Source organism: Diprion similis, chromosome 4 (genome assembly GCF_021155765.1).
Source record: "Diprion similis isolate iyDipSimi1 chromosome 4, iyDipSimi1.1, whole genome shotgun sequence".
NCBI classification, from domain to species: domain Eukaryota; kingdom Metazoa; phylum Arthropoda; class Insecta; order Hymenoptera; family Diprionidae; genus Diprion; species Diprion similis.
The window spans coordinates 11,366,031-11,388,806 of record NC_060108.1 but is presented as its reverse complement, the minus strand read 5'-3'; the positions used below and the strand labels follow the sequence as shown (position 1 = coordinate 11,388,806).

Genomic DNA, 22,776 nt, shown 5'->3' with positions numbered 1-22,776 from the left:
GTAATTTTCTCCTCACAGCGAGTAATCTCTGAAAGAAAAATATCATACGTTGACAACTGCGGTAAGTTTTTGAAATTTTTGATAATTCATTAGTCAAAATCAGTAATAAGTGAAATAAGAAAGAAGAAAAAACGCTTGGGGATAAAGTTTCACGTTAAAAAAAGAAACTTTCAGGATAAAAGATATTAGTTACATCTGAGAGTCCGAATTCCGAACGCTTTCCACTTAAGGGGGCGCTTCAAATATCGAAGCCACGTATCTAAAACGAGAAAAAAGGCTCAAGTGAATTTTTTATACGCAATCTCAACAAAAGCAAAACTATACTAGTTTACTGTCGCGATTTCGTACAATCCGTGCCATTTTTTTATTTCTGTCTCAAATGAAAATGAATTGGCGTATTTTTGTACAGAATTGCGAATAGAATAAGACTTAAGGACTTCGATATTTGGCGGTATATACGACAACTTCGAAATCGACTTACCTTAAGCGAGAAGTTACTAAAATTATCCTTCATATGTTCCAATGAACGGACGATCTCGCCATAAACCACGTAAGCGAAAGTGATAGGCGTTCAGCGTTGGTCAAAGATTCATCATATCTGGTTTATTCAAACAGTGCCTTTTATTTTCAACTATTCTGTATAGCACATGCCCAATACATTTATATAGATGAGAGTACAAGAATGCCACTGAATGGTGAATCAAAATCGACGTAAACCAAATAATCCAATTATAGTCACATCAAGACGTCTCAAAGAAGGTCGATTTACACTTCGGGCGTCTTACGAGAATTTTTTTGACCCACCGTTTTGTACAAATACATGGCTAACTGACAGACGCAGGTCAAGTTTTAAAGAAAAAGTCAAACTTTGAACATTATGATTTTAGCATAAAAATTAGGGAAAAAAATCCCAACTTTTAAGACAGAAGATTTTGTTCCTATACTAAAAGTCTATTCACGACTAATCAAATTCCAAGAAATCGAAACCAAATTTACCAATCGTGCCAATCCCTCGTTCATGCTCGAGAAATGAACCCAATATGTATTTCTCACGACGTAAACGACTCAAGGCACACATATGTAGGTATCTACAACGGTATAGGCAATCCGGTCACACCCTTGCGGCTAATTCGAAGTACACTAAAGATTTATCAAGCAACATCTCTTTAGCTATGCAATACGAATAATTCTCAGTGAATTCGAATTTGACGAAAGGTCTCCAAACTAGAACCCTGACAGTAATCGGACTTTGGTGTATTTGATCCGATTCTACAAAATTTCTTGGCTCCCTTTGTTCGCGAGGGAACCATACGTCGAAAAAAAAAAAAAAAAAAAAAAAACCAAACCCAAGAACATTGGAACCGGCGAATCCACCGGAGATTCATCATTTTTATCGTTCTAGTCATAAAACCTTTCCTAAAATTCTTCATATCTCGGCTTGTGTCATTCGAATTTGATCAGATCCATTCCCATCATAGATCGCAGGTATGACGTTTCATTCGTGTTTCTTTTTTTCCCGCCCTCTCAACACTCGAATCAGACGATGGGGCCCATTCACCCTGAAACAACGCGTCCCGGACCCGCCTCACCGACGGTGTGTCGAATTATAGCTGACTCTGAACTCCGACCCCGCGTAACTCGAAGCTCTTGACCATTGGATCGGAGTCTTAGGAGAACAGCGGTCGAGGAACGAGGAAAACGGGCCTCCCCCGTCGTCGAGGCGCCTGTAACAGGGGAATTATCGAGCGGCGCTTGCGCACCCCGGAGACTGCTTGACGCCGTCAACGCGACGTCGACCGTCGGCGACGGTAGTGATGGTGCGTCGCGCTTTGCCGTCAGTGTGGTAGGTCCGAGGCTCCTCTAGGGCTGCGTCCGTCGAAAGTCGGTGCTCCTCGGTGCCGCATCAGCCAGCTCAGCTCAGCAGGTACCGTCCTCATCGAATCGCCCTTATCGGGGTCGCTAAGCGAGCGCGATGCATGCTCTAAAGGGCTGAGCTTTCGGAGTTAAAGGATAAGCCCAGGACCATGGAACTGTCCTTTCGTTCCCGCCCGTCGAATCGCCTAAGGGACGCCGCATTGTGACAGTGCCTGACTGTCATAGTGAGAATTAAGAATTAAGTAGTTGAAACGATGAAGAGCTTCCGCCGATGATCGCTCGATCTTTAAGTCACCCTGGAAGATCATTGCACTTTTCTTTGGAAAGGAAACTGCGACGGTTCACACGCCTCATCCTGATTTTTCCAGAGTGCAGCTGGTTCATATTCATACTTGCACTACATGCATGTTCCTCTTGATGCACGACTGTTTCCCTTGTCGGGCTTGTTTGAATTTATAACTCATCCGGAAATGGTTAAAACAGCGGGAAATACCATTGCAGGTTTACTTTTAGAGTCGCTCCGGATGATGGTAGCTCTGGATACACAGACCGGTTGCAATAGTTACTGTAAATTTTTAGGCCGAATTTTTACCGTCAACGGAAATTACATCATGTGATTTTTCATCAATTGGGGCATATTTTCAGCTTGAGCGTTGTAGAAAATGGTGATTTTGACATTGATCAAAATTGGTTGGTACTGATTTGGACTGTAGGAAATTTTTTTTCGTCAGTTGGAAAATTCAACATCAGATAGTGCTAGATTCACACCGAATTATAATATATAGAAGCTACATTGCATTTGTCTTACAAGTAAACACATGAATTCATCGAATCTAAAAATTGATGATTCAATTTTCAGTCAAATTCAATTTACACAGACTATTTTCTCAATGATTCGATCATTTTTAATTCAAGATTTGAAGAGAGCGTTGTTTTGAAGAGTTTGCCAATTAATTTTCAGCTGATCTTGTTTCGATTTAAACATTTAATTATCCTATTTTCCTCAATCAATATCTTGATGATCCACGTAGTTCAATTCAAAGAAGACGGATCTTTAAATATCACAGCCATATCTTTTAAAGAAACTTCTCCGAAAATTAACGCAATGTTGCCTACTTCAACCTATGAATTATAACAGCGGATTGTAATATTGGTTCCCACGAAACGTTTACCACGTAATATTTTTCTCCGATAATGGAAAAAGCTGATTGTGAAACTACACTTACATGACCCTGTAGTAATTACATCCGATATTTATGACACATATAGAGTCGTTTTATCGCATGTATAATTGATACGCAGAATGAGTGCAAAGACGAAACATCACTAGCGATTTGCAACGTTCCAACCTTGCCTTCGAGTTATCAAACATTACATCGCTGTAATCGCGATTTTTTACACCCTACAAGTTGAACTGCAGTAATTGAAAAATGACCAAACTTACAATAGCAATGACAAGGCATCGCAGCAATTGAAACTGTCGCAACAGAAAGTTACAAGAATGAAGTTAGTAACGTTACTGTAAGAAAAATGGCTACTTCGGATTTTTATAGGCATGTTCGAGTCAACCATTATAAACAAAGTATACTTTAGTCTTGCAAAGCCATCTCCTTGAAAGTCATTCTTAAATTGCCCAATTATGATGATTCTTTAGTCAGACGTTTCGTTACGTTATTATTATAACTTTGCTAACTTCAGCCTGATGGAAAGTTTAAGTTTTCATCGATATAGTACGCGTCAGTGTCACATCTGATTCTAAATGATTGAGAAATACTGAAAAAGCTAGAATTTTGTTTTGTTTTTCGTTTCACATAATACTACTGCATTGGCATACCATGCGCTGTACAAATTCCTAAATTATTACAAAGATTTGAGTACATATATGTATAAGTAGCTGTGACACAATTCCAGATATGCTCAATGTTATTCTTGCATATACGTAGGCATCCAAATTGCTCCGTTTTTGTTCATTTCGAGTAACTGTGTCTGTGAATGTAGTCCTCATACACAGGAGTTCTGAATAAAATTAATGTTTGCCACGTCACATGGTAATTTCGAGGTAAGTACACTGAGCTAATACATCATGCGACCTTTTTTTTTTTTTGTTTTTAACTTTTAACCAATTTTTCACAATACACTAATGCCATCATCGTTTATAGGATACCGTTAATTGGAATGTTCTCTCGCTCTCTTTTCTTTACAGAAAATATTCCTTTTTTACAGTCTTTTTAGCAAGGAATCTGAGTCCCTACATTTGCATAGTGCATATTGGTTTGAAAGATTTTTTTAAATTGCTGTCAAGCGATCCTTGGGAGGGTTTTGTATTATATACAGGTACAATTCGTTGTTACCGAATGCAAATTTAATTTCTTCGGAGTCTCGTCTGCAGTTTGGTTTACTGTCTTCTTCTGAAGACTCCGTTTTCACAGAAAGTAATATTTGAGACCTTTGAGACCATCATACTTGGCAACAAAACTTGCCTGAGAAATCGGAATGTAAAAACTTACCGAAAGTTGAGAAAATATTAAATACTTTTTCGAAAACATCGTTAGAGAAGCTTTATGATTTTTTTGTGAGATATCTTTTCGCAAATTTTATATTATTTCGAAAACGAAGTAAATACGTAACAGTTGTATCGCACAATTTTTTACTTTGAAGTGTATAAATCGTAAGAGATGTACAATTGAACGACTGCTACATCCATCGAGAGAATTTACTAAATTAGCAACTTCCGTTAGCGCGAAAATTACCGACACGGTCGCGGTCACGTAGTTTTCAAAGCTTTTGTACGTCAAGAATCGCTGCCAATTCGGTATGTCTATTAAACGTACTTGAAGTTCACGCTGGTAAACTATAGTTATGCGTATGCAACGTTACACGTATGTGAACAATGTCTCTAATCATTGAAATAATGTTACATTGTTCTGTGAAATGAGCTCGTAAACAATTTTCAGAACAGTATGAGGTGATACTGAAGATTTTTTATTTAAATGGAACGTGTTAAACGGAGTTATTGAATGTCGTTAATAATGACGAAATTAGTTCTCTTCTTCTTTAGCTTTGTTAGAAAACACGAAGCCGATTTGAAAAATTGCAAAAAAATTTTACTAGTATATTTATCGTTATAAAATAAATGCAAATAAGTAAAGATTTTACTTAGAATGGAATGAAATCTAGCAAAAGATATAGAATACTGGTTGTGTCAGTTTCAGAAAAGTTTTACCGATTTGTTGAAAATTATTTTTTACTCACTTAATGCGAAATTCGTGTAATAGCCTTGTTTGTGAAAACGAAAATCAACTCTTCGCAGTTATTGGATGGTCACGTACGAAGTAACAAAATTGTTTCCAGTATGTTGCACGTGATTTGGCTGGGCTTGAAAAACTTTACAAGGGAGTTTCTGAAATAAGAAAAAATAGAAAACTGTCATTTCACTCAGAGATTCATTGTGACTAGACTAAACAATGGACGGAACAGAGTAAACCAATTGAGAAATTAATAAAAACGTTTCCGAAATCTGAAAAACAAACACGAAATCTGATGGAAGAAAGTCGTAGCTACTTCTAAGCCAAATTTCAATTAATCAAAAATCCGTTCTGCATGAGCTTAGAGAATATTTTAACGATTCTGAAAAGTTTTAGTTTTTGTATTTTCAGATATTCGGATATTCTATTCGCCTGAAAGCGTGGTTACCGTTTTGCCAATCGTTTTTGCAGAGCTCCATTTAAACGAACGTAGACAAAAGTCAATTTTTGAGCTGATTTAAAAAACGTTTTCCTGTTTCAAAGTGAAAATCCGCAGCTTTTTCATGCGTTTTGATATATTCTGTTTTATTTCTGCTCCTTCCATAGTTAATATCAGCATCGTGATAGTTCACTATATTAATAAAACAATATAAAGTAAACCAGAATCTGTTGGAATTTTTTTTTCTTTTCTCTCGATATTATACTACAAAGAGGTCACGATTTTTTACGCGGTTGAAGTAAGTAACGTTAACGTTACGAAATCTCAGGAAAAAAATTATTATGTTACAATTTTGGAATCACTTTCAAGGATTTGACTTTTGAAAAATATTGGTTCCAGGGTATTGCCTAGCTGTTTATTCTGAAAACCTTCAACCTCTGTTTTTTCAACATTTCCACAGTGCACCTCGTCCCCACCTCGGTGTAAATATTTGCTTGTAAATCCATATATAGATTTTTATACGGACCAGGAATTTTCTGTTAAACTCGCCGTTCAAGAAGACAGTCAACCGAAGCTACACTATGCAAAAATGTAGCTTTGCTTGCCAATCTGTTGGCAATTTGCGGCAAGTTTCACCGAAAACTTTTGGTATAAAAACTGGAACAAGTTTATAAATATTCAGACGAATTGGTCTGGTTCTTTAATCAAAGTTTTTGCTGAAAATTTCAGTTTTTGCATTTAATTAGTTTCTCATCAAAGCAGAATATTATATAGTAAAGAAAATTTTATTTAACAATTTCACCGGACTTTATTCTCAGTTATTGACAAAATATATATATAATATTAAAGGTATGAGGTATTCCAAGGGATTCTGATTATTCTCTGATGTTTTCATGTGGAAGTCTTCGATCTAGAAAGTAATGATGATTTTTTCCAATTTTTTCGAGACTTGATTTTGCGAGTTGTGGCTTTTTCAAATTCTTTACTCTCGAAAGTCGCTTGTATTTTAGACGATTCTAGTTCATTACCGAAACGTTGCACAAAAAATTTCTCATTGAAAAAAAAAAAAAAATTCAGGTCTTCAACTGTCTTTCAAAGAAATATTTTTTTTCAGTTTTCAGATAAAAATTCCTCGGCAATTTTTTTTTAACAGAGCCTATCTCACTCTTCCGACAATCTAAAAATAAGACATTCTTTGTGAACAAAAAATTTTATGCCTGTAATACGAACGGCTTAGAAGTTTTTTAAGATATTCGATTAACGACAGCAAAAAAAGATTTCTCTGTCCTCACCTTAAAAATAACGGAATTTTGGATTTTATTGGTCACGTAGCTTTTCAGTCATTTTGATAACGAAGTGAAAAACAAAAACGTTTATTTTTTATTGAAACATATCCCAGCGGGAAGTTCTGAGGCTGTCCCCATCAAAGTTAGCAAAATTAACCGATTGTTTCTTTTTATTAACAATAAGATCGGATCATTTCACCGCGGTAGCAGTTTTTTTCAAAATATTTTGCGTTTCAAACTCCGTCTTATTTTTTTGTTTAATTATCGGACATTTTTTGCCCGTATTTATTGTTACTCGGCTACGTCAAAAACGAGAAATTGGCCTTCTTCACACTTAAAATGTCACTAGCAAGTTTTTCAAAAATGTATAAACTAAAGACCGAGACATCCGTGATTTTCTGTACGATCAGTTTTCTGTGTTATTGGTATTTAACGATACTTTGCAACGAATAAGATTTCAAAGAGACGCATACCACAGTAGAATAAAGTAAAAAATTGTCTCATTTTTTCTTTTTTGAGAGACTGAAATGATTTAAATTTTAAATCAAAATCGGACGGAACAATTCCTTATTTTGATTTTTTTTTAGAGACTGCGTTAATGTCAAGTCTAAGACTCGATTTAAGACGAACTTTTATAAGATCTGTGAATCCTTGTATGTTTATTTGCGTATTTCGGTAAAAAATTATTTGCAATTCTCCAACGTGGAATCCCCTAAAAAGTTTGTTTAGGTTAAAATAAAGATTCTGGAAAATTATGAGCGGGCTACGTGACCTCGAAGATCTTCTTCATTTAATTTTTCACTTTTTCACATTTTTCTAATTTCTGAAGAATATTGAAAACGTTTTATTTATCTCCTTCATCGGTCAAAATATGAAATTACGCCGTAAGGAAGACCGCTTTTGTAATTTTAAATCTCGAGTTCACGTCTAAGTCTGATAAAATAGTTAAAATTTCATCAAAGACATAATGATTGAAGTGCTACAATTTCTTTCTTCATAAATTCAACAAAAAAGTGAAAAATCAAGCGAGGACGATGTCCCAAATAATGTAGAAAGCTCATCTTGTCCAAGAATCTTTCTTTTAATCTAAATGAACTTTCTAGGGCGTGCCACTTTGGAAAACGTCAGATTATTTTTTTTTTCAAATATCCTAATCCTAATTTTTCCAAAATCCTCACTGGCATAAAATTTGCGAAAATTCTTTTGTACATATAGAGGACGGGGGGCAAAGCGGAATACTTAAGGAAATACTTAGTTTTCATGGACTCAAATACGCTGAATCTATTTTTTTTTTATTGTAACCAAAGGAAATAAAAATGATTTTCAGATGTCAGGGAAGAAAGAGATTTTTGAAAATTTTTGAAAATTCAAAATAATGCTCAATAACGTTTATTGAAGTCATCTTTGACTGTTCAAAAACCATTTAAAAAAAAAAATAATTTATAAAATTTTAAGGGTACCCCTCCCGTATACATATATGTATTTACAATAAAAGTAGATTCGTTCGTTCGTTATTTTCGAAAGAAATGAAAAAAAATGTTTACAACGTTTTTTCATATCGTATGTTACATATCTTGAAAACAAATATAAATTCCGTTTCCTGCTCTGTTGTTGTCTCGAGTAGCTTTATTGAAATATCAGTGCTGCATCCATATACCGAACAGGAATTTCACAAGGCGAGTCTTCTTGTCCCGAAATTGGATACCCAACCCCCGATTTACTGCACACCGGGTTTGTTTGCTCCGGATTCTTGATATGCTTTATTATATTATATCTAACAATAAGTCTGTGTCGGAGATTACGATCCTGTTCAAGGTTAGGTCAACAACCTAATTTTGCACATTCTTCTGAAAGTACATACCTACGTGATGAAATAACTTTTCCTTCAAGTGGTTCGTAATATTTCTGGTAATCTAAATTCACACCGCATTTTTTAAAAATCCTGGCGTCATTTGGTCTTGGAGGCCATTTTTCTTCGGTCGATGTTAACCCTTTGAAGCATACATTTTTTAAACGATCGGCCGTATGATCGTGGAAATTCTCACGCGGGGGCTTTTAGAGTCACTGATTACGAATCTGGTATTAGATTTGATAAATTCAAGATGGCGGAGAAAAATTTAGCAAATTGTGGAATTTTGATTTTGAAAATCTGAGTTCGCATTCGGATTTAGCAATAAAAAAAAACCTCGTATCTATCATTTTCAGCAAAATTGCACAAGTTCCGAAACTTTTCGCCACCATCTCGAATCCGCCATTTTCAATTTTGAAAATCTGAGTTCGTATTCGTAATCAGCGACCCCAAAAACTCATTTTCACTAAATTTCAAGTTATTTCCTCGGACAGATACTTCAAAAATAAATTTTTCCGAAAAAAACGTCATTTTTTTTAGTTTGTTTATTTATAAATCTTATATTATGTACAATTATGCTAATTAGACTGTATTTTTATGTCCGTTCATCAGTAAACTAACTAAATAGTGCAAAAAACCAGATCTAAATACGTAAAAAAGTACATAAATTAGAAAAATTCAAGAAAAATTTGGGTTCCCACTATGCTTCAAAGGGTTTAATTATTTTTCATTGATCATCGATTTATTTGTACAAAATTTCACCCATTTAACATATCCTCAGATTCAGATAATATTAATCTAAGAAACTGTATCAGCGGTTTCGACTTTAATGTAAAATCAATTATTATTGATTTTAAAAACAAAAAAAAAAAGAAGTAATCCCATTCCGTCCGGATATTTGTATAGTTTTGCTTGACGTGCTTTACTGTGGGGTGGAATATCGATCTGAACTGTTAGAAAAGTCTGCCGATCACATCGCAGGTGTTCCGGCATGTATCTAAACGCCTGCATTCCACATACACATATATACACACGGGTCTATAGGATGTACATAATTGAATGGAAAATAATTTTTCATTGGAATTTATGTGTTCATGCCACGTCAACATCGTCGATATGCCTACGCGATAGCTGCCGCACATGTAAAACGATTCGGTCGATTTTCGAAAAATAATTTTTCAATTTTTATATTGACGCTGTTGTTCGGGAATAATTTATACAGTTTTTTCGTTTTCAATTCGAGTTCATTCTCCGTTTGGAAAGAATTGTAACGCGACAAGTATGATATTGAAATTGTTGGATAAAATACAAATCTAAGTGTTTTCAAATTGTTTATATATTGAAAAATGAATAGGTAAAAGAGAGACGTTCAACCCTTTGAGTCACAGATTTTTCAGCTAATGTTTCGGCCCAAATTTTTTAACTCGTCAATTTTTGAGGTCGCTGATGACGAATCTGAAGTCGGAGATCGGTCATTTTAAATCCAATATGGCGGATGAAAAATCGAAAAAACTACGAAGTAACCAAGATCATTCGAAGTCGTAAATAAGCTGCGATAAGACGAGAACATGAAAATTTTTGAGGTGAAAGGGTTGAATGAAAACCTGATTGCTTTAAGGAAATCGACCATTATAAAAAGTAAAGTCGAATAAATTGATGTTACGCCTGTTCAAGGCTTCAGAAGCTGCTCCTGTCGCAGCAGCAGAAGGGTGGAGAGGAACCATGAAAAGGGGTGATAGCGAGCCGGAAGGAAGTTCTACGGGAGCTGGCAGGAAGCGAACAGCTACGAAAACAACGGATTGATGGCCGCCCTGTATTTCTACACCGTAGCTATTCGTTGCTTGGATTCTAACCGCCATGGGGAATGGCATGAACAAGGTAGCGTGGTAACAAGTAATCGATTCGCGTGTCTTGTAAAGTGCCGCTGTGCAGTTTCTTTACACAGCAATTTGCAAATGTACAGAAATTGTAAAGAAAAAACTTTGCTAAAGAAAGAGAAAACTGCATTCAAACAAGAATATTTTCGACGGAATAATTTTCACCCCAATATTAATTGATAATTTAAAATAGTAAAGTCATAAAATTCTTATTTTTAGTTGCGAAAAAGACGTTAATTCGTTATAGATTTATTTCTATTTTATAGTAGATTCAAATCTGACAACAGTGAGACGAAAATATATACAGCAGCTTGGGGTAGGAATGAAAATTCAAGTCGTGTACATGATGCTGAATAATTTACTGGCCTGCGATTGGACCGCAATTCATCGCAGCTGGTCCATTTACTACTACTGAGATAGTGTTGTCAGTGAGGGGGCCTTTTAAAGCTGAATAAATGGTCTTTCACAGCTTTTCGCTATACGTTACGTAACCATATGTTTGACTTGAGTATACTCAAGTTCCGTTGGAATGTACCGGGTCTAATGGCCAATACGAGGTGGCCAAAAAGAAACGCGTTTTGTTCTAATTGTAAAATAACAGCTGACGAAAATTGTGATAAAAAATTAAGAAATATTAGTAACTCGGTGCAATAATTCTGGTCAACATTCGTTTTATTTTCTTTGATATTTGAGTGGTCTTAGTAAGATTTCATGTCAACGGCCCTAAGGGTAAGCGTAGTTTTTTTTAAATTGGATTCAATCATTTACTTTATCGATATTTTCGTAATAATATATGACTCAAAAAATTAATATTTAGACGGAGAATTTAATTTTTTTAAATATCTTAAGTCTAGTTGCCCGTATTTTTTTCGTGAATTTTCATGTTTGAGAATGAATAATTTACGAATGAAATCGTAATTATATCAGAAACCGTCTTTCTTCTTACGATACTAGAATAATATAAAAACTATAGTCGAAATAATATAATCATGATTTTATTTAAAAATTCTGCATTCTAAAACCCGAAAATTCACGGAAAAAATCTGTTGAATACTTCAAGGTTTCTGTGTACTTGATCCAAGATTATTGTAAAGATACTTCCACGTGAAAAGTACTATTCTTGTGATAAATATATGATTTGTGATCGATTTTATAATGACTACAAATAATATACAAACCATTTTTCAACAGAGAATATAATGTATCACAGCTTTGAGAAAAATTGACTTTCGCAGATTTGAATAAACATTCTGACAAATCCTGTGCTATAATCGTCGTATAAAAACTGGCATTAATGGTGCGCTTCACGTTTTAATATTGTGTACTCGGGAATAATATTGTAAAGAAAAAATTACGCCATCGCATTTCGTGCGGAAAGAAAAGTAAAAGAAAAAATATATCGTGAGCCATATAATCTAGGCTAACGAGTATATAATCGTTGAATGCGATACCGAATTTTATTTGACTGTACAAAATCTATTCCGAATCAACAAACGGCGACGGTTCGACAACACAGACTGATTTGTAGTGTGGAAAAACTTTGAATTCTTATCGATTAATTGATTTGAAGTGGCGTAGTATGTAGATTCATACGATGGTGATTGTACATGGCATTTGCAACAATGTTTTACATTCAGAATGAAAAATCAAGCATGAAATAATGAATGAAATGAATTCGTAATTATCTAAAGTTTAAAATCGTGACTTGCGAGTGTAGAATGTAAAGTGACGGATTTATGTCATGTTGACAATAATATTGCTACACCATGGATTGTCGCATTAATAAATACATTGCATTTTTTAGATTCGATGGATTTAAAATTTTTGCAAGTAGATTTAATTATGTTGAGTCAAGTCGAACCTCTGAAAAGTTAAATTACACATACTTGGTGTAAATTCGTTCGAGAATCCTCAGTTTGTATAAAAAGTTTCTATCGCTGAATTACAGTTGATTTCAATTTCAAAGTCGAAAAAAATTAGAGTCAGCAAAAACATACAACAAGTGCATTGAGATTTTCATAAGTTTTAATTAGAGCCGAATTCGAAACAGTGACTGTGAAATTCTGAAAAATTGTGTAAAAACAACAGAGAATACAAACAATAATATTAATCCCAATAATTAGATACCACTGTAGAAAATTTCGGTCCATCGATCGGTTTTTCTTCTTTAAATTTTTTTCATATCTCGACTTTTAAAGTTAGTGAGTTTATGATACTAGCTATCTCTGCATATATTTTCTGATTCTCCGCAGAATTTGTGAAAAACTTTTCTCTGGGTTACCTGAATGATTATATATTACAAAACCCGAAGCCTTACCGCAAAATTTCTATATAATAAATAACCGTAATACATGAAATTTTTTCTCTGAAGTTCAATATAAAAATTTATAAGAATTAGCTACTCGTAAAGTTCAATTTCTATTATTATAAAGATTCTGTTTCTGAAAGTTTTCAATATTCAGTATAAATATTATAATATTCTCAGCCATGCATGTTTCGCGTGAAATCGAAAGCCTGAAAGTGACACGAGCTTCCAGATGTACCTATAGATATATTTTCTTTCCGTTCAAAATGATGCTTGACACGAAACAGCGATAATCTAATGTAGCTGCACGGGTATGTATGTACACGTTCGTGAATACATAGATGGGCCTAAAGGATTGTAATACCCTCGGACATGACATGATACCCGGTGTATTAGACGAGCGATCGATCGATCTCAGCGATGAAAGTGATAGTATTATACCTATGTACCGTGGCCAAGTCTATACTCGCATAAAGTAATCCCACAGTAAATGTGTAAAGTAATCTATTTGTACTATATGTTACACCATGCACAGTACACGTATACATGTTTGCAAATATCATGGCTGCGCGATCTTCAGTAGATATCACTCGGTATAACCGCGGCCTCCTCTCTACTATGTCATAAAATATTGTATTAATCGGGTTTATAAATATTTGCTATGTTTTTGGTACGCTGTTGGAGGGTCAGAAGAACGGAATATAAATAATAGAATAGATCGTAGTCTGGCAGTGAATAAAATGAGATTGTTTTAAAAATATAGAAAATGGAAAATGTTCCTCGAATCGAATTTAGACATGTCCGATTCATCTTGTCCGAATGTCGAGGGATTCAAACGTTGGAATCCAGGTGAATAACGAATGATTTCACTGTGGCGTGAAATCCGAGATTCGACAATCAGGTTGATTTTTAATACCACCGGGAAAAGAAACACATGTGCATGCATATACGGAGATAGAGGCTTGGCACAGTGTCGCGTGTTCGTGTCCTGAAATAATGAGGCTGGAATTAAACAACTCGGTGTTCGTTAGATTAGGCGTTGTTATTTTTTAATTTTTTATTATACTTCTCAGTGCTTTAGGCAGGCAAATTTCATAAAGCCTCTAATTATTAACGAACCCCTTAAAATGGAAAAACTACTGTAACCCGAATGAGGATGATTATAATTAACTTTGTTACAGAATAAGCATAATTTATAAACAATGTTGGTTAAAATCATCGCAAAAGGAACGTTTTCAGCGAAACTGTAGTGTGTATAAGGTACGAATGCTTATTTCTGGTTCAGAAAGTAATCGATGCTTTTCGGTCAGCGACCGCCTTCATTTATATCACACGTTTTCCTTTATATTCCAGAGGCGTCAGGTCGTTTTAGCTTCTTTCCTTTTTAAGACGTTACAATAATATCCAAACCCCAGACTACATGGCAAACTATTCTTCAGAATTGCTAAAAAATTGCCGAACCACGTGAAATTAAGTGTAATTTTTTCAGCCAGACAATGTGCGTCGTTAAAACTAACGTTTGGAATATATTATATAAAGAAACACAGGCAAAATTAAGTCAGACCGTACCGCTTCCCTTCATTAGAATTCTCTTGACGATAATCACATGCGGATGAGTGAATTTAGGACGTGTAAAAAGAATTTTCGTACACGTCATGGACACATTGTCCACGATGACCATTAGTAAGAGACAAACCATAGAGTGAGAAAACGAATGACATCCCTGAAAATTAGGTCAGTACAACAACGATCTGAAATCTTTTTATTTCTGCTGTAGTATGCTATTCGTTCAAGTATCCAAAGCCTCGCTTCAACTGCCAATCAAGATTGAAGATATTATATCAATTCCATTTTCCTCTCAACGTAAAAACACGGACTTGAATGATTAATTTCAAGTTAGCGATAAGCAAGTTTGCGACTAATGAGTGGAGTAATTTATCGCTCCGGGTCCTCTCCATATTTTAGGTCTTGCCCGGGTTATACGTGGGCAATTACCGGGACAGTAAGGATGCGGCTCAGTTGGAGCGCTATGAGATCACCCATATTCTTGCCATCCATGACGCAGCTCGGCGTTTACACTCCGTAAGTGAAATTGTGCCAAGAAAAGTGGAGCCATGGTCTCAGAATACAATTGATGGTTTTATTTCGGCAGGATAAGCACTATCTGTGTATACTGGCAGCCGATACCCCCGATCAGAACTTGACCCAGTACTTTCCACTCTGCAATGACTTCATCCATGCTGCTCGACTTCGAGGTGGCAACGTCCTGATACACTGGTAATTAGAACCATATTTCTGGTCTTTTTTTCGTCTACTCGTTGATTTGATGATCCTTGAAATCCTCGTTATAAAGGGTTTGATTGTCATTCTTCTACTTTTGAATTTAATTTGGTAAATACTCTCTAAAAATTCTGAACTCGCTCTAAGGCCATGCTGATTTGTTTGTGGTTTTGTCGAGTCCAACGCTTTCATATTTCTTACAGTCCCTGTTTGAAAAGACTTTGGTTAAATGTGTTTAGATAATGGGAGGATCCTCGTAAACGTGTTATTTTAACACCTTGACACTGAAACATTGTCTAACGTAGTTGCAAGATGCTGTAACGGTGATTTGTCACTAAAGTGCCCCCAAGATCTAAAAAACGTCTCTTGATATTCTTGACCAAATAGGCACTTGCGAATTTTCTGGAAGATACAGAAATTCTCTGGCTGTTTTCTCAGTGTAGTAAAATAGTGTAAAACATGATTTCATTCGTTGGTAGTAAGAGTGTAAACAACTCCAAACGAGGTTTAATTTTTTCTGCATGTAATATGTACAATCTACACGAATTCTGGTACCTATCGTGTTCTGCTTCTGTTCTCTTCTTCCAAAAGCTTAGCGGGGATGTCCCGCAGCGTAACAGTAGCAGTAGCTTACATCATGAGTACCACGGATCTCTCTTGGAAAGAGGCACTCAAAGTAGTTCGCGTTGGTCGTGCGGTGGCAAATCCTAACGTTGGTTTTCAGCAGCAGCTACAAGACTTTGAGGCCACTCGCCTCCAGGAGGTACGTGCACATTCCATTGCTCTAAATTCGGTATTGACATTGCACTGTTATGTCAGGCTTGCCTCAAAAGTATCATTAGCAATGGCATGTGTAACAGAACTCGTTTCGGTGTGATATTTACGTTTCATTTCCGTTACAGGAACGAAGAAGATTGAAAGAACGATATCCTAGCTTAGCTCTAGCAGCATCAGACGCAGAAATCTGCAGAGCTGCTCTCTGCAACTACGAGAGTCTGGCACTTGCGAGAGAAGTATGCGAGGGTAAGTGTGCCATGGGGCGCACTTGTCCAACTGGCCTTTGCCGGCAGCCATCCAAAAGGTAAGAAACGTGTTTCACGCTATTTGTGGAATGGGACTGAAGTCAATTTTGGGGGCAGGCGAGTAGAAATATCAAAGACGACACATTGATAGACAAAAAGCGGTTGACCAGCTGCGTTTCCTGAATCTAGATTATGTGCAATTTTGTGAACTATTATGACCCATTATTTTTTTTTTTCAGTTTCGTATGACAGTTTGTTAGGTTTTGATATTATGGAACCCGCCACTATCCCCTTGAACCCAAATTTCAGATCAATTAGAAACTTTTTAGGGGCTGCTTAAGAATTTAGAAGTGTTTAAAAATGGTCAAAACTCGATTCTTTTGTCTTCGATTTTTTTTCTTGTTTCTTGAAACAAAGTGTCACAATCATGGTTAGTAAAACAGTACACCGCCATCATTATTATACCTCCACTCATTATAAGATTAAACTGGGCACCCTGATACGTAAAACAGTCCCTGACGGATTTGGGTGTAAATTCGTATCGCGAATTTATAGATAATGCTAAATTTTCATAGAAAAACAAGTTTTGGGTACGAACTTACTTACACTTACACCCAAGTTGAGGATATTTTACCTCGCAAGTCAATGAAGCGTGATTAGGCAGTATAAGATTTGTGGGTAGGTATCCCAGTAAATCAAAACGAATTCGAAAAAGTTAGGGTGTTTTTAGACATCGAACTAAATTCTCACGACGAACTAAATTCTTTTTAATTCTTGTCGGAATAATTCATTTAAAGTATTTTTCCATGCGATCTAATCCCATTTTTCGAAGGCCGATTCGTTTTGGATTACTGGCATGATGCGCATGTGATCAGAGTGATCGTATGACAAGATTAGCATGCACTAAATTGCAGAAATTTGAGGAGAAAATCTTCAACCACAAGTACGACTAGCCTGACGACCGGGAGGACACCGCCACATTCTCCAAGGATGCTCCCATCGGCGCCACCCTCGCCGGCGTTTCCGAGATCAGCCAGTACCATCGCGTCTGGTCAACGACCGCGCAGTGGACCAGCAGGTCTGCACTCTTATACGGGATCTGCACCCCCGTCCAGGTAAAATTGTCACTGTTCAATTCATAGAATTGCAGAAAAGGCGAAGCGGCAGATACGATAGAATGTTTGTCGTGCATTTTTAGACGGAATTGCAAAGCAAAGTGCACCTGTTGTACTCGTTTTCGCGAAAAACGACGTGATATACGCTATTTTTTGTCACACTTGCGAGGGAAAGTTTGATTTGAGAAGCAATGAAGGTATTAGGTTAGGTTACTTACGCTCAATGACACATCAGTGCGTAAAATTGAGATATTCGACAGTGCGCATGCGCTGAAGAAAGCCCTAGTGTGTAAAATATAGCATTTCAAGTATGCGCATGCGCTAACGTCGTTTTACCGCACGTTTCGGAAATGGAACGCTTCAGGCACGGTTCACAGGCTTTGAAAATCGAATTTTCGAAGCGGGCGTTGAGAGAAATTCATTAAAAATGTGCTCGCTCAAACATTTTCGAGTATTTTCTAATAAGTCAGTACGTGTGTATGTATGCCAAAGCTCTGGTGATACATCAAGTATTCGGTTTTTAAATTAAAATTTTTTAAATTCTACTAATTCTGGCTACTTATATCACCTGAATTCTGAAAAATCGAGTGATTGATTCGGATGAAATTGCGAAAGAAAATGAAGTATTCGATGAAGATGTGACATAATTTTTTTAATATCTCTTGACTGGCCGTCACAAAATTGTGGACATAACCCCAATTTCAGAATAATTCATAATTCTCAGAGTTTTCCAGGAATCTTCACAGACTTTCGTACGCGATTTTTTGTTTTCAATTTATACATCATTATATACATAGTCACTTATTACACTTGTAAACCGGGTGTTTCATTTCAAGTGGACTGGTCAATTAATTCGGGAGCAATAGATTTAATCGGTAAATATTTCATACGAAAGTTACTAGATAAAGGCAGTAAGGATAAAACGGAATCACCTTAAATTTCCTCAACAAAAACCTGTAGTTTTAATTATATAACAGCGTATAAGCCATAGCTTCAAAACAAATCCAATACCATTTCCTTGCTTTTTTAATGCTGATAGTCAGATACTCTCCATTCAAGCACGCCATACAGCCTACCAACTTTTATTTTTTTCAGAGCCATATCTCGAGTGGATTTATCCAGCGCCGTTGCATGCAGCAGCAGCAATACCAACCTCTCGACGGTTGGCAGAGGTGGGCCGCCAAATTCGGGAAACAAATGGCGTCTGCGCGCTGGATCAGCTCCTGTCACTCCCAGAGCGACTCCACCGTCTTCTCCGCAACATTGGCCACGCTGCAATCCCGTTAACCTCCAGGCCAATCAGGCTAGACTTCCGGTCTCGCCACAGCCTCAGACGCTGAATCAGGCCGACAATGAGTCCCAAAATAAGATAACGTAACGGTAGGAATACGTTATTCATTTGTTTACCCAGCGGATTGGGATCATTAGATGACAAACTGATGAGACGAACTTCATTGGATTATGCATTATATGAGTAAAGAACGGATGTCCAAAAAAGCGATATTGGGATCCATCATATGGCGTGAAACTGTATAAAAGCAATATGGCGCTGAAATCAACTGATTGTTGTACGACTGCGTTAATTAGGTGTGCAAATGAAAAATTCCATTAGTATCGTTGGATGGAATGTCGAAAAATAATTGACACCAATTTTTTCTTTTTTCAATTCAACGTTCCCTAACGAAGGTATAACAGTTTGAAATTGACGCGTGACGTCACAATGTGCTTAGATATAGATATAGTACAATGTGAAAAAATGAACATTATGACGTCACGCGGAATTCGACTTCCTATATATTTGTTAATAAACATTGGATTGAAAAAAGAAAAAATACGTGTCAAATATTTTTCGATAATCTATTTAACGATACTAATGGAATTTTTCATTCGCACACCAAATTGCATAAATATCAAAACGCCGAAAACTCGTACTGTGTGTATGATGCAAGCTAGTTAGCCTTTCGTTTTTTTTACGTTAAGTTAATGTGGCGTAAAAAATCTGACACTAAGCAACTTGTATAATATATAAATATTCTTCCTGCGCATTGGATACCAGGAGATGATGAAGGAATTCGAACCTGATCTTGAATGAAGTCGGTGAGATAGATTGATGACTGAGTACAGACAATTAATATGCAAAGAAATAAAAACATTCTAGCCATGCTGAACCGTCCAAAATAGATTCGAAAGAAACGAACAAACAAATAAAAATCGTTTACACATAATTGTAATACTGGAAGATCGATCGATTAAATTTAAACGGAAAAATTGCCAAGTAAAAAAAAAAAAAATAACAAATAATAATTCGTTAAACACGTTTACACAAAATGCATTATTCGCGTTAAAGTTTTCATTTATAAATGTTGTTATTGCATAAATGAAAATACTGTGCACACATATTATAAATAATGTATTATACATATTATAATGATTGTTGGAACGGAATCGAAGAAAGGAAGAAAAAAAAATTAAGAAATTATTACGAGATATAAATTTTATAGAATATTGTTGTGAAAATTCTTATCGTTATATGAATATAATATGATAATAATAGCCAACTATTATTTTATTTTATTGATCAAACTGTTGATACTTGCACACAGTCACCGACACAATGTTGCAGAATTTTATGTTTACGAAAAAAACTAGTAATTCTGTATATAATGAAATGATATTCTTCACCAATCTGTTTTGCAAATATACAATATGGGCAATTCCACCAATTACACGCCAATAATCCGGGATAAAAATTTGAATTGTGTACAAGTTTGAACTAAAGTGTGCACTGAGATAGAAAAATTGACGACGTTTTAGTCTTCTACGATTCACGCTCTGGGATAAATTTGAAATGCAATTTTTCAGTTATGCAAAATCGACTTTTCTCCACTGATTTATATCTCCGTTGTTGCCTGTATCGAATTATGAAAAAAGAAACGTCCCTGACGTAAAAAAACTCTTTTCGCATATATTATTTTTTTCAACGTAGACACGGTGAGGTTTTAATGGTTGAAATTGATGTTTAAAGTATGAAGGGTTGAAAACAATTAAAGCTGTTAACGATGAATAAAGAATTAACGAATTGTCTGTGATAAAGTGTTCGATAGGCTTAGTTTTTGTTGGTTTAGATAGCAAAGGTACGAAAGATTCACATAAAGGGTATCCCTAGTTAAAAGGGCCAAAGTGCCCCAGTCTTATGCATGTATATAGATAAATCGTCTTGTTTCAGGGCTAAAAATAATAAGTTATACAAATTTTTCGCTCTCATTTTTTTTAGTTCATGAACAAGTCAAAGTTAGATTTTCCGAATAAATAAATAAAATACTGATAACTGGTGATAATTATGATAATAATATATGGGATTTAAAGATTTTATTCTTGTACGAAAGTCGTTCGTGACTACATATCATTACGAAATATGTTACCAATGACAATTAGCAGTCAATATTTTGGAGAAATATGTGAAAGAAATTGTAAGGTAATCGTGCGGCGCATTTCTTGTACTCCTTGGTAAAATCGAATTTTACTTAAAAAATTTCAAGTCCTACTGAAAAACTCTGAGCTTTCAGGTATATAAAAAAAAAATAGAAAAAAAGGGCTCGTTTCATGAAAATTGTGTTTTTTTGCGTATTTTCGATGTCTATGTTTAAACAAATAATATATTTAATGAGATGCGAGTTGTTCGATATCAGGAGTGTAACTTTTTATAATACGTTTCCGACAACAAAAGAAATATAAAAATTTACAAAAATCCGATTTTGTAAAGATTAAAAATTGCAATCCGAAAATGGTGCGGATAGTGAGTCCTAGAGGGCTAAAACTTGGTCAATTTTCCTATTTTCGTCCACACTTCAAGAGGTCTCAAAAACGAAATTCAAATTTTTTATCCTGTATTATTTGTATATAATAGTTGGAAATTCTCATATAAAAATGCGATATATTATATATTTTTAGCATTAAGCTGTTACACGTCAGCCACGAATTTAAAGAAAACACAAAAACTGTACTAAAAGTACTATAACAAAATTTTTACTTCCTTGCACAAATTTTGCAATTTAATATATGACGGCAAAAATGTTATAAGTATTTTGCGTAACTATAATCCGATGGTAATATCACTGAAAAATTCAAAGTGAGGCTAGATTGGAATATAAAAAAATTTATTATCTCTATTATCTCTAGTTGATGACAGATTTTTTGTTTTCGTTTAGAAAAATTTTGGTTCAACAACACGAATCAGAAAACTCATGCTGGTGATATTTTGTGGCACAATCTTGTTATTTCGCTAGCAAATTTTTTAATTTTTTCAAAAGTTTTGTCATACCTACTAAAAGTTTTTAAAACTATGTCATTTTCACACAAACACAAGCTCAAACTACACTCTATAAAAATGTATAATTTTCTTTGATGAGATGAAAAAGCAAAATGGGGTCAAATACTTTAAATGCATGATTATTGTTAAGGTTTATGTCATTTGTTTGGAATGCGTTATAGCGAATATCAACTATGGATTACCTTACAAACAGTATTCAAGTAAGTATAAATTTCGTGGACAAAAGTTAAGAGAAAGCTATTAGAAATTTGTGATAATTTATAAAAATTCTGTACTCGCCAGATTTCATCCAAAGATTATTTCTAATATATTTGCTTATCTACCGTTGAATAAGAATCGATTGAATAAACGACAGATGAGAAGTGCAAGACAACTTGTGCATAATGACATGGAAAAAACGTAGTAAAAAGTATTAAAAAATATTTAGAATGAAGCCTGCAGCCAGAAAACATGATTTTTACGTCAGGCACAGAGTTTAGGGTTTAAAATTAATATTTATGATAACGACAACGTAACAGTAAGAAGTTAAATAATATTAATGTCACACAAAGCAGCTGTAGCACCATTGTGTATAGTTCATAGAGACGTCAGAAAAATCTGCGATAGCTTGATCAATGCCTTAGTGATTAGCATGCCACTATTTTTACGTGTAGAGCGAGATATAAATGTAAGTAAGACACTAACGATAAAAAAAACGTTGAATAAGTCATAAATTTAAAGAAATTTTTTAAATCCTACTTTTCTAAGTAGGTCCGTAAAAATCCATAATAATATATATGCTTGATCATATCGTGTTGTTAAGTTTGACAATTTTAAAAAATTATCAGAAAGAAAATTAAATTACTATCAAAATTACAATTCTTTAATGAATACCGATATAATGTATATCGATAATATCGTTATGGTAATAAAAATAACGATATAAATATTATACATAATATATGGATATATATAGATGAATAACACTAATGTTAACGGGTGCTATTTTCCAACAAAACATTAAAATAAATAAAAATAAAATCGCAAATATTACCGATAGCGTATTTATAATATATCATAGCAGTGACGACCAGTTTACGCTACACATAATCAAACAGTACACGTGACCAAACGACATGCGACTAGTTGCAGTTTGATTTATAATGTCCCAAGT

The 22,776-nt window shown here is 35.1% G+C and overlaps 1 protein-coding gene across 3 annotated transcripts; it reads left to right on the top strand.

Annotated features, from left to right (window-relative positions):
• The first annotated feature begins 1,805 nt into the window (after window positions 1–1,805).
• Window positions 1,806–18,799, top strand: LOC124405640 (dual specificity protein phosphatase 15-like). Of its 3 annotated transcripts, none has more exons than XM_046880701.1 (8): window positions 1,806–1,924; window positions 10,369–10,572; window positions 14,842–14,958; window positions 15,029–15,153; window positions 15,748–15,919; window positions 16,059–16,237; window positions 17,093–17,293; window positions 18,389–18,799. In XM_046880701.1, exons 2-8 carry the CDS (start codon window positions 10,552–10,554, stop codon window positions 18,669–18,671), a joined length of 1,098 nt encoding a protein of 365 aa, XP_046736657.1. In that variant the 5' UTR covers window positions 1,806–1,924; window positions 10,369–10,551; the 3' UTR covers window positions 18,672–18,799. The 3 variants fall into 3 exon arrangements, with proteins under 3 accessions (XP_046736657.1, XP_046736659.1, XP_046736658.1); XM_046880703.1 differs by lacking the exon at window positions 1,806–1,924 and adding an exon at window positions 2,204–2,244; XM_046880702.1 differs by lacking the exon at window positions 1,806–1,924 and having other exon boundaries at window positions 10,299–10,572.
• Window positions 18,800–22,776: the final 3,977 nt, after the last annotated feature.

What these genes read in the sequence shown, in the direction of transcription:
- LOC124405640 (XM_046880701.1), top strand. Translation starts at nt 10,552, where the DNA reads ATGGGGAATGGCATGAACAAG. An exon ending in CAGCTCGGCGTTTACACTCC is followed by an intron (nt 14,959 to 15,028) that starts GTAAGTGAAATT and finishes TTATTTCGGCAG; the next exon opens with GATAAGCACTATCTGTGTAT. An exon ending in TGCCGGCAGCCATCCAAAAG is followed by an intron (nt 16,238 to 17,092) that starts GTAAGAAACGTG and finishes ACTAAATTGCAG; the next exon opens with AAATTTGAGGAGAAAATCTT.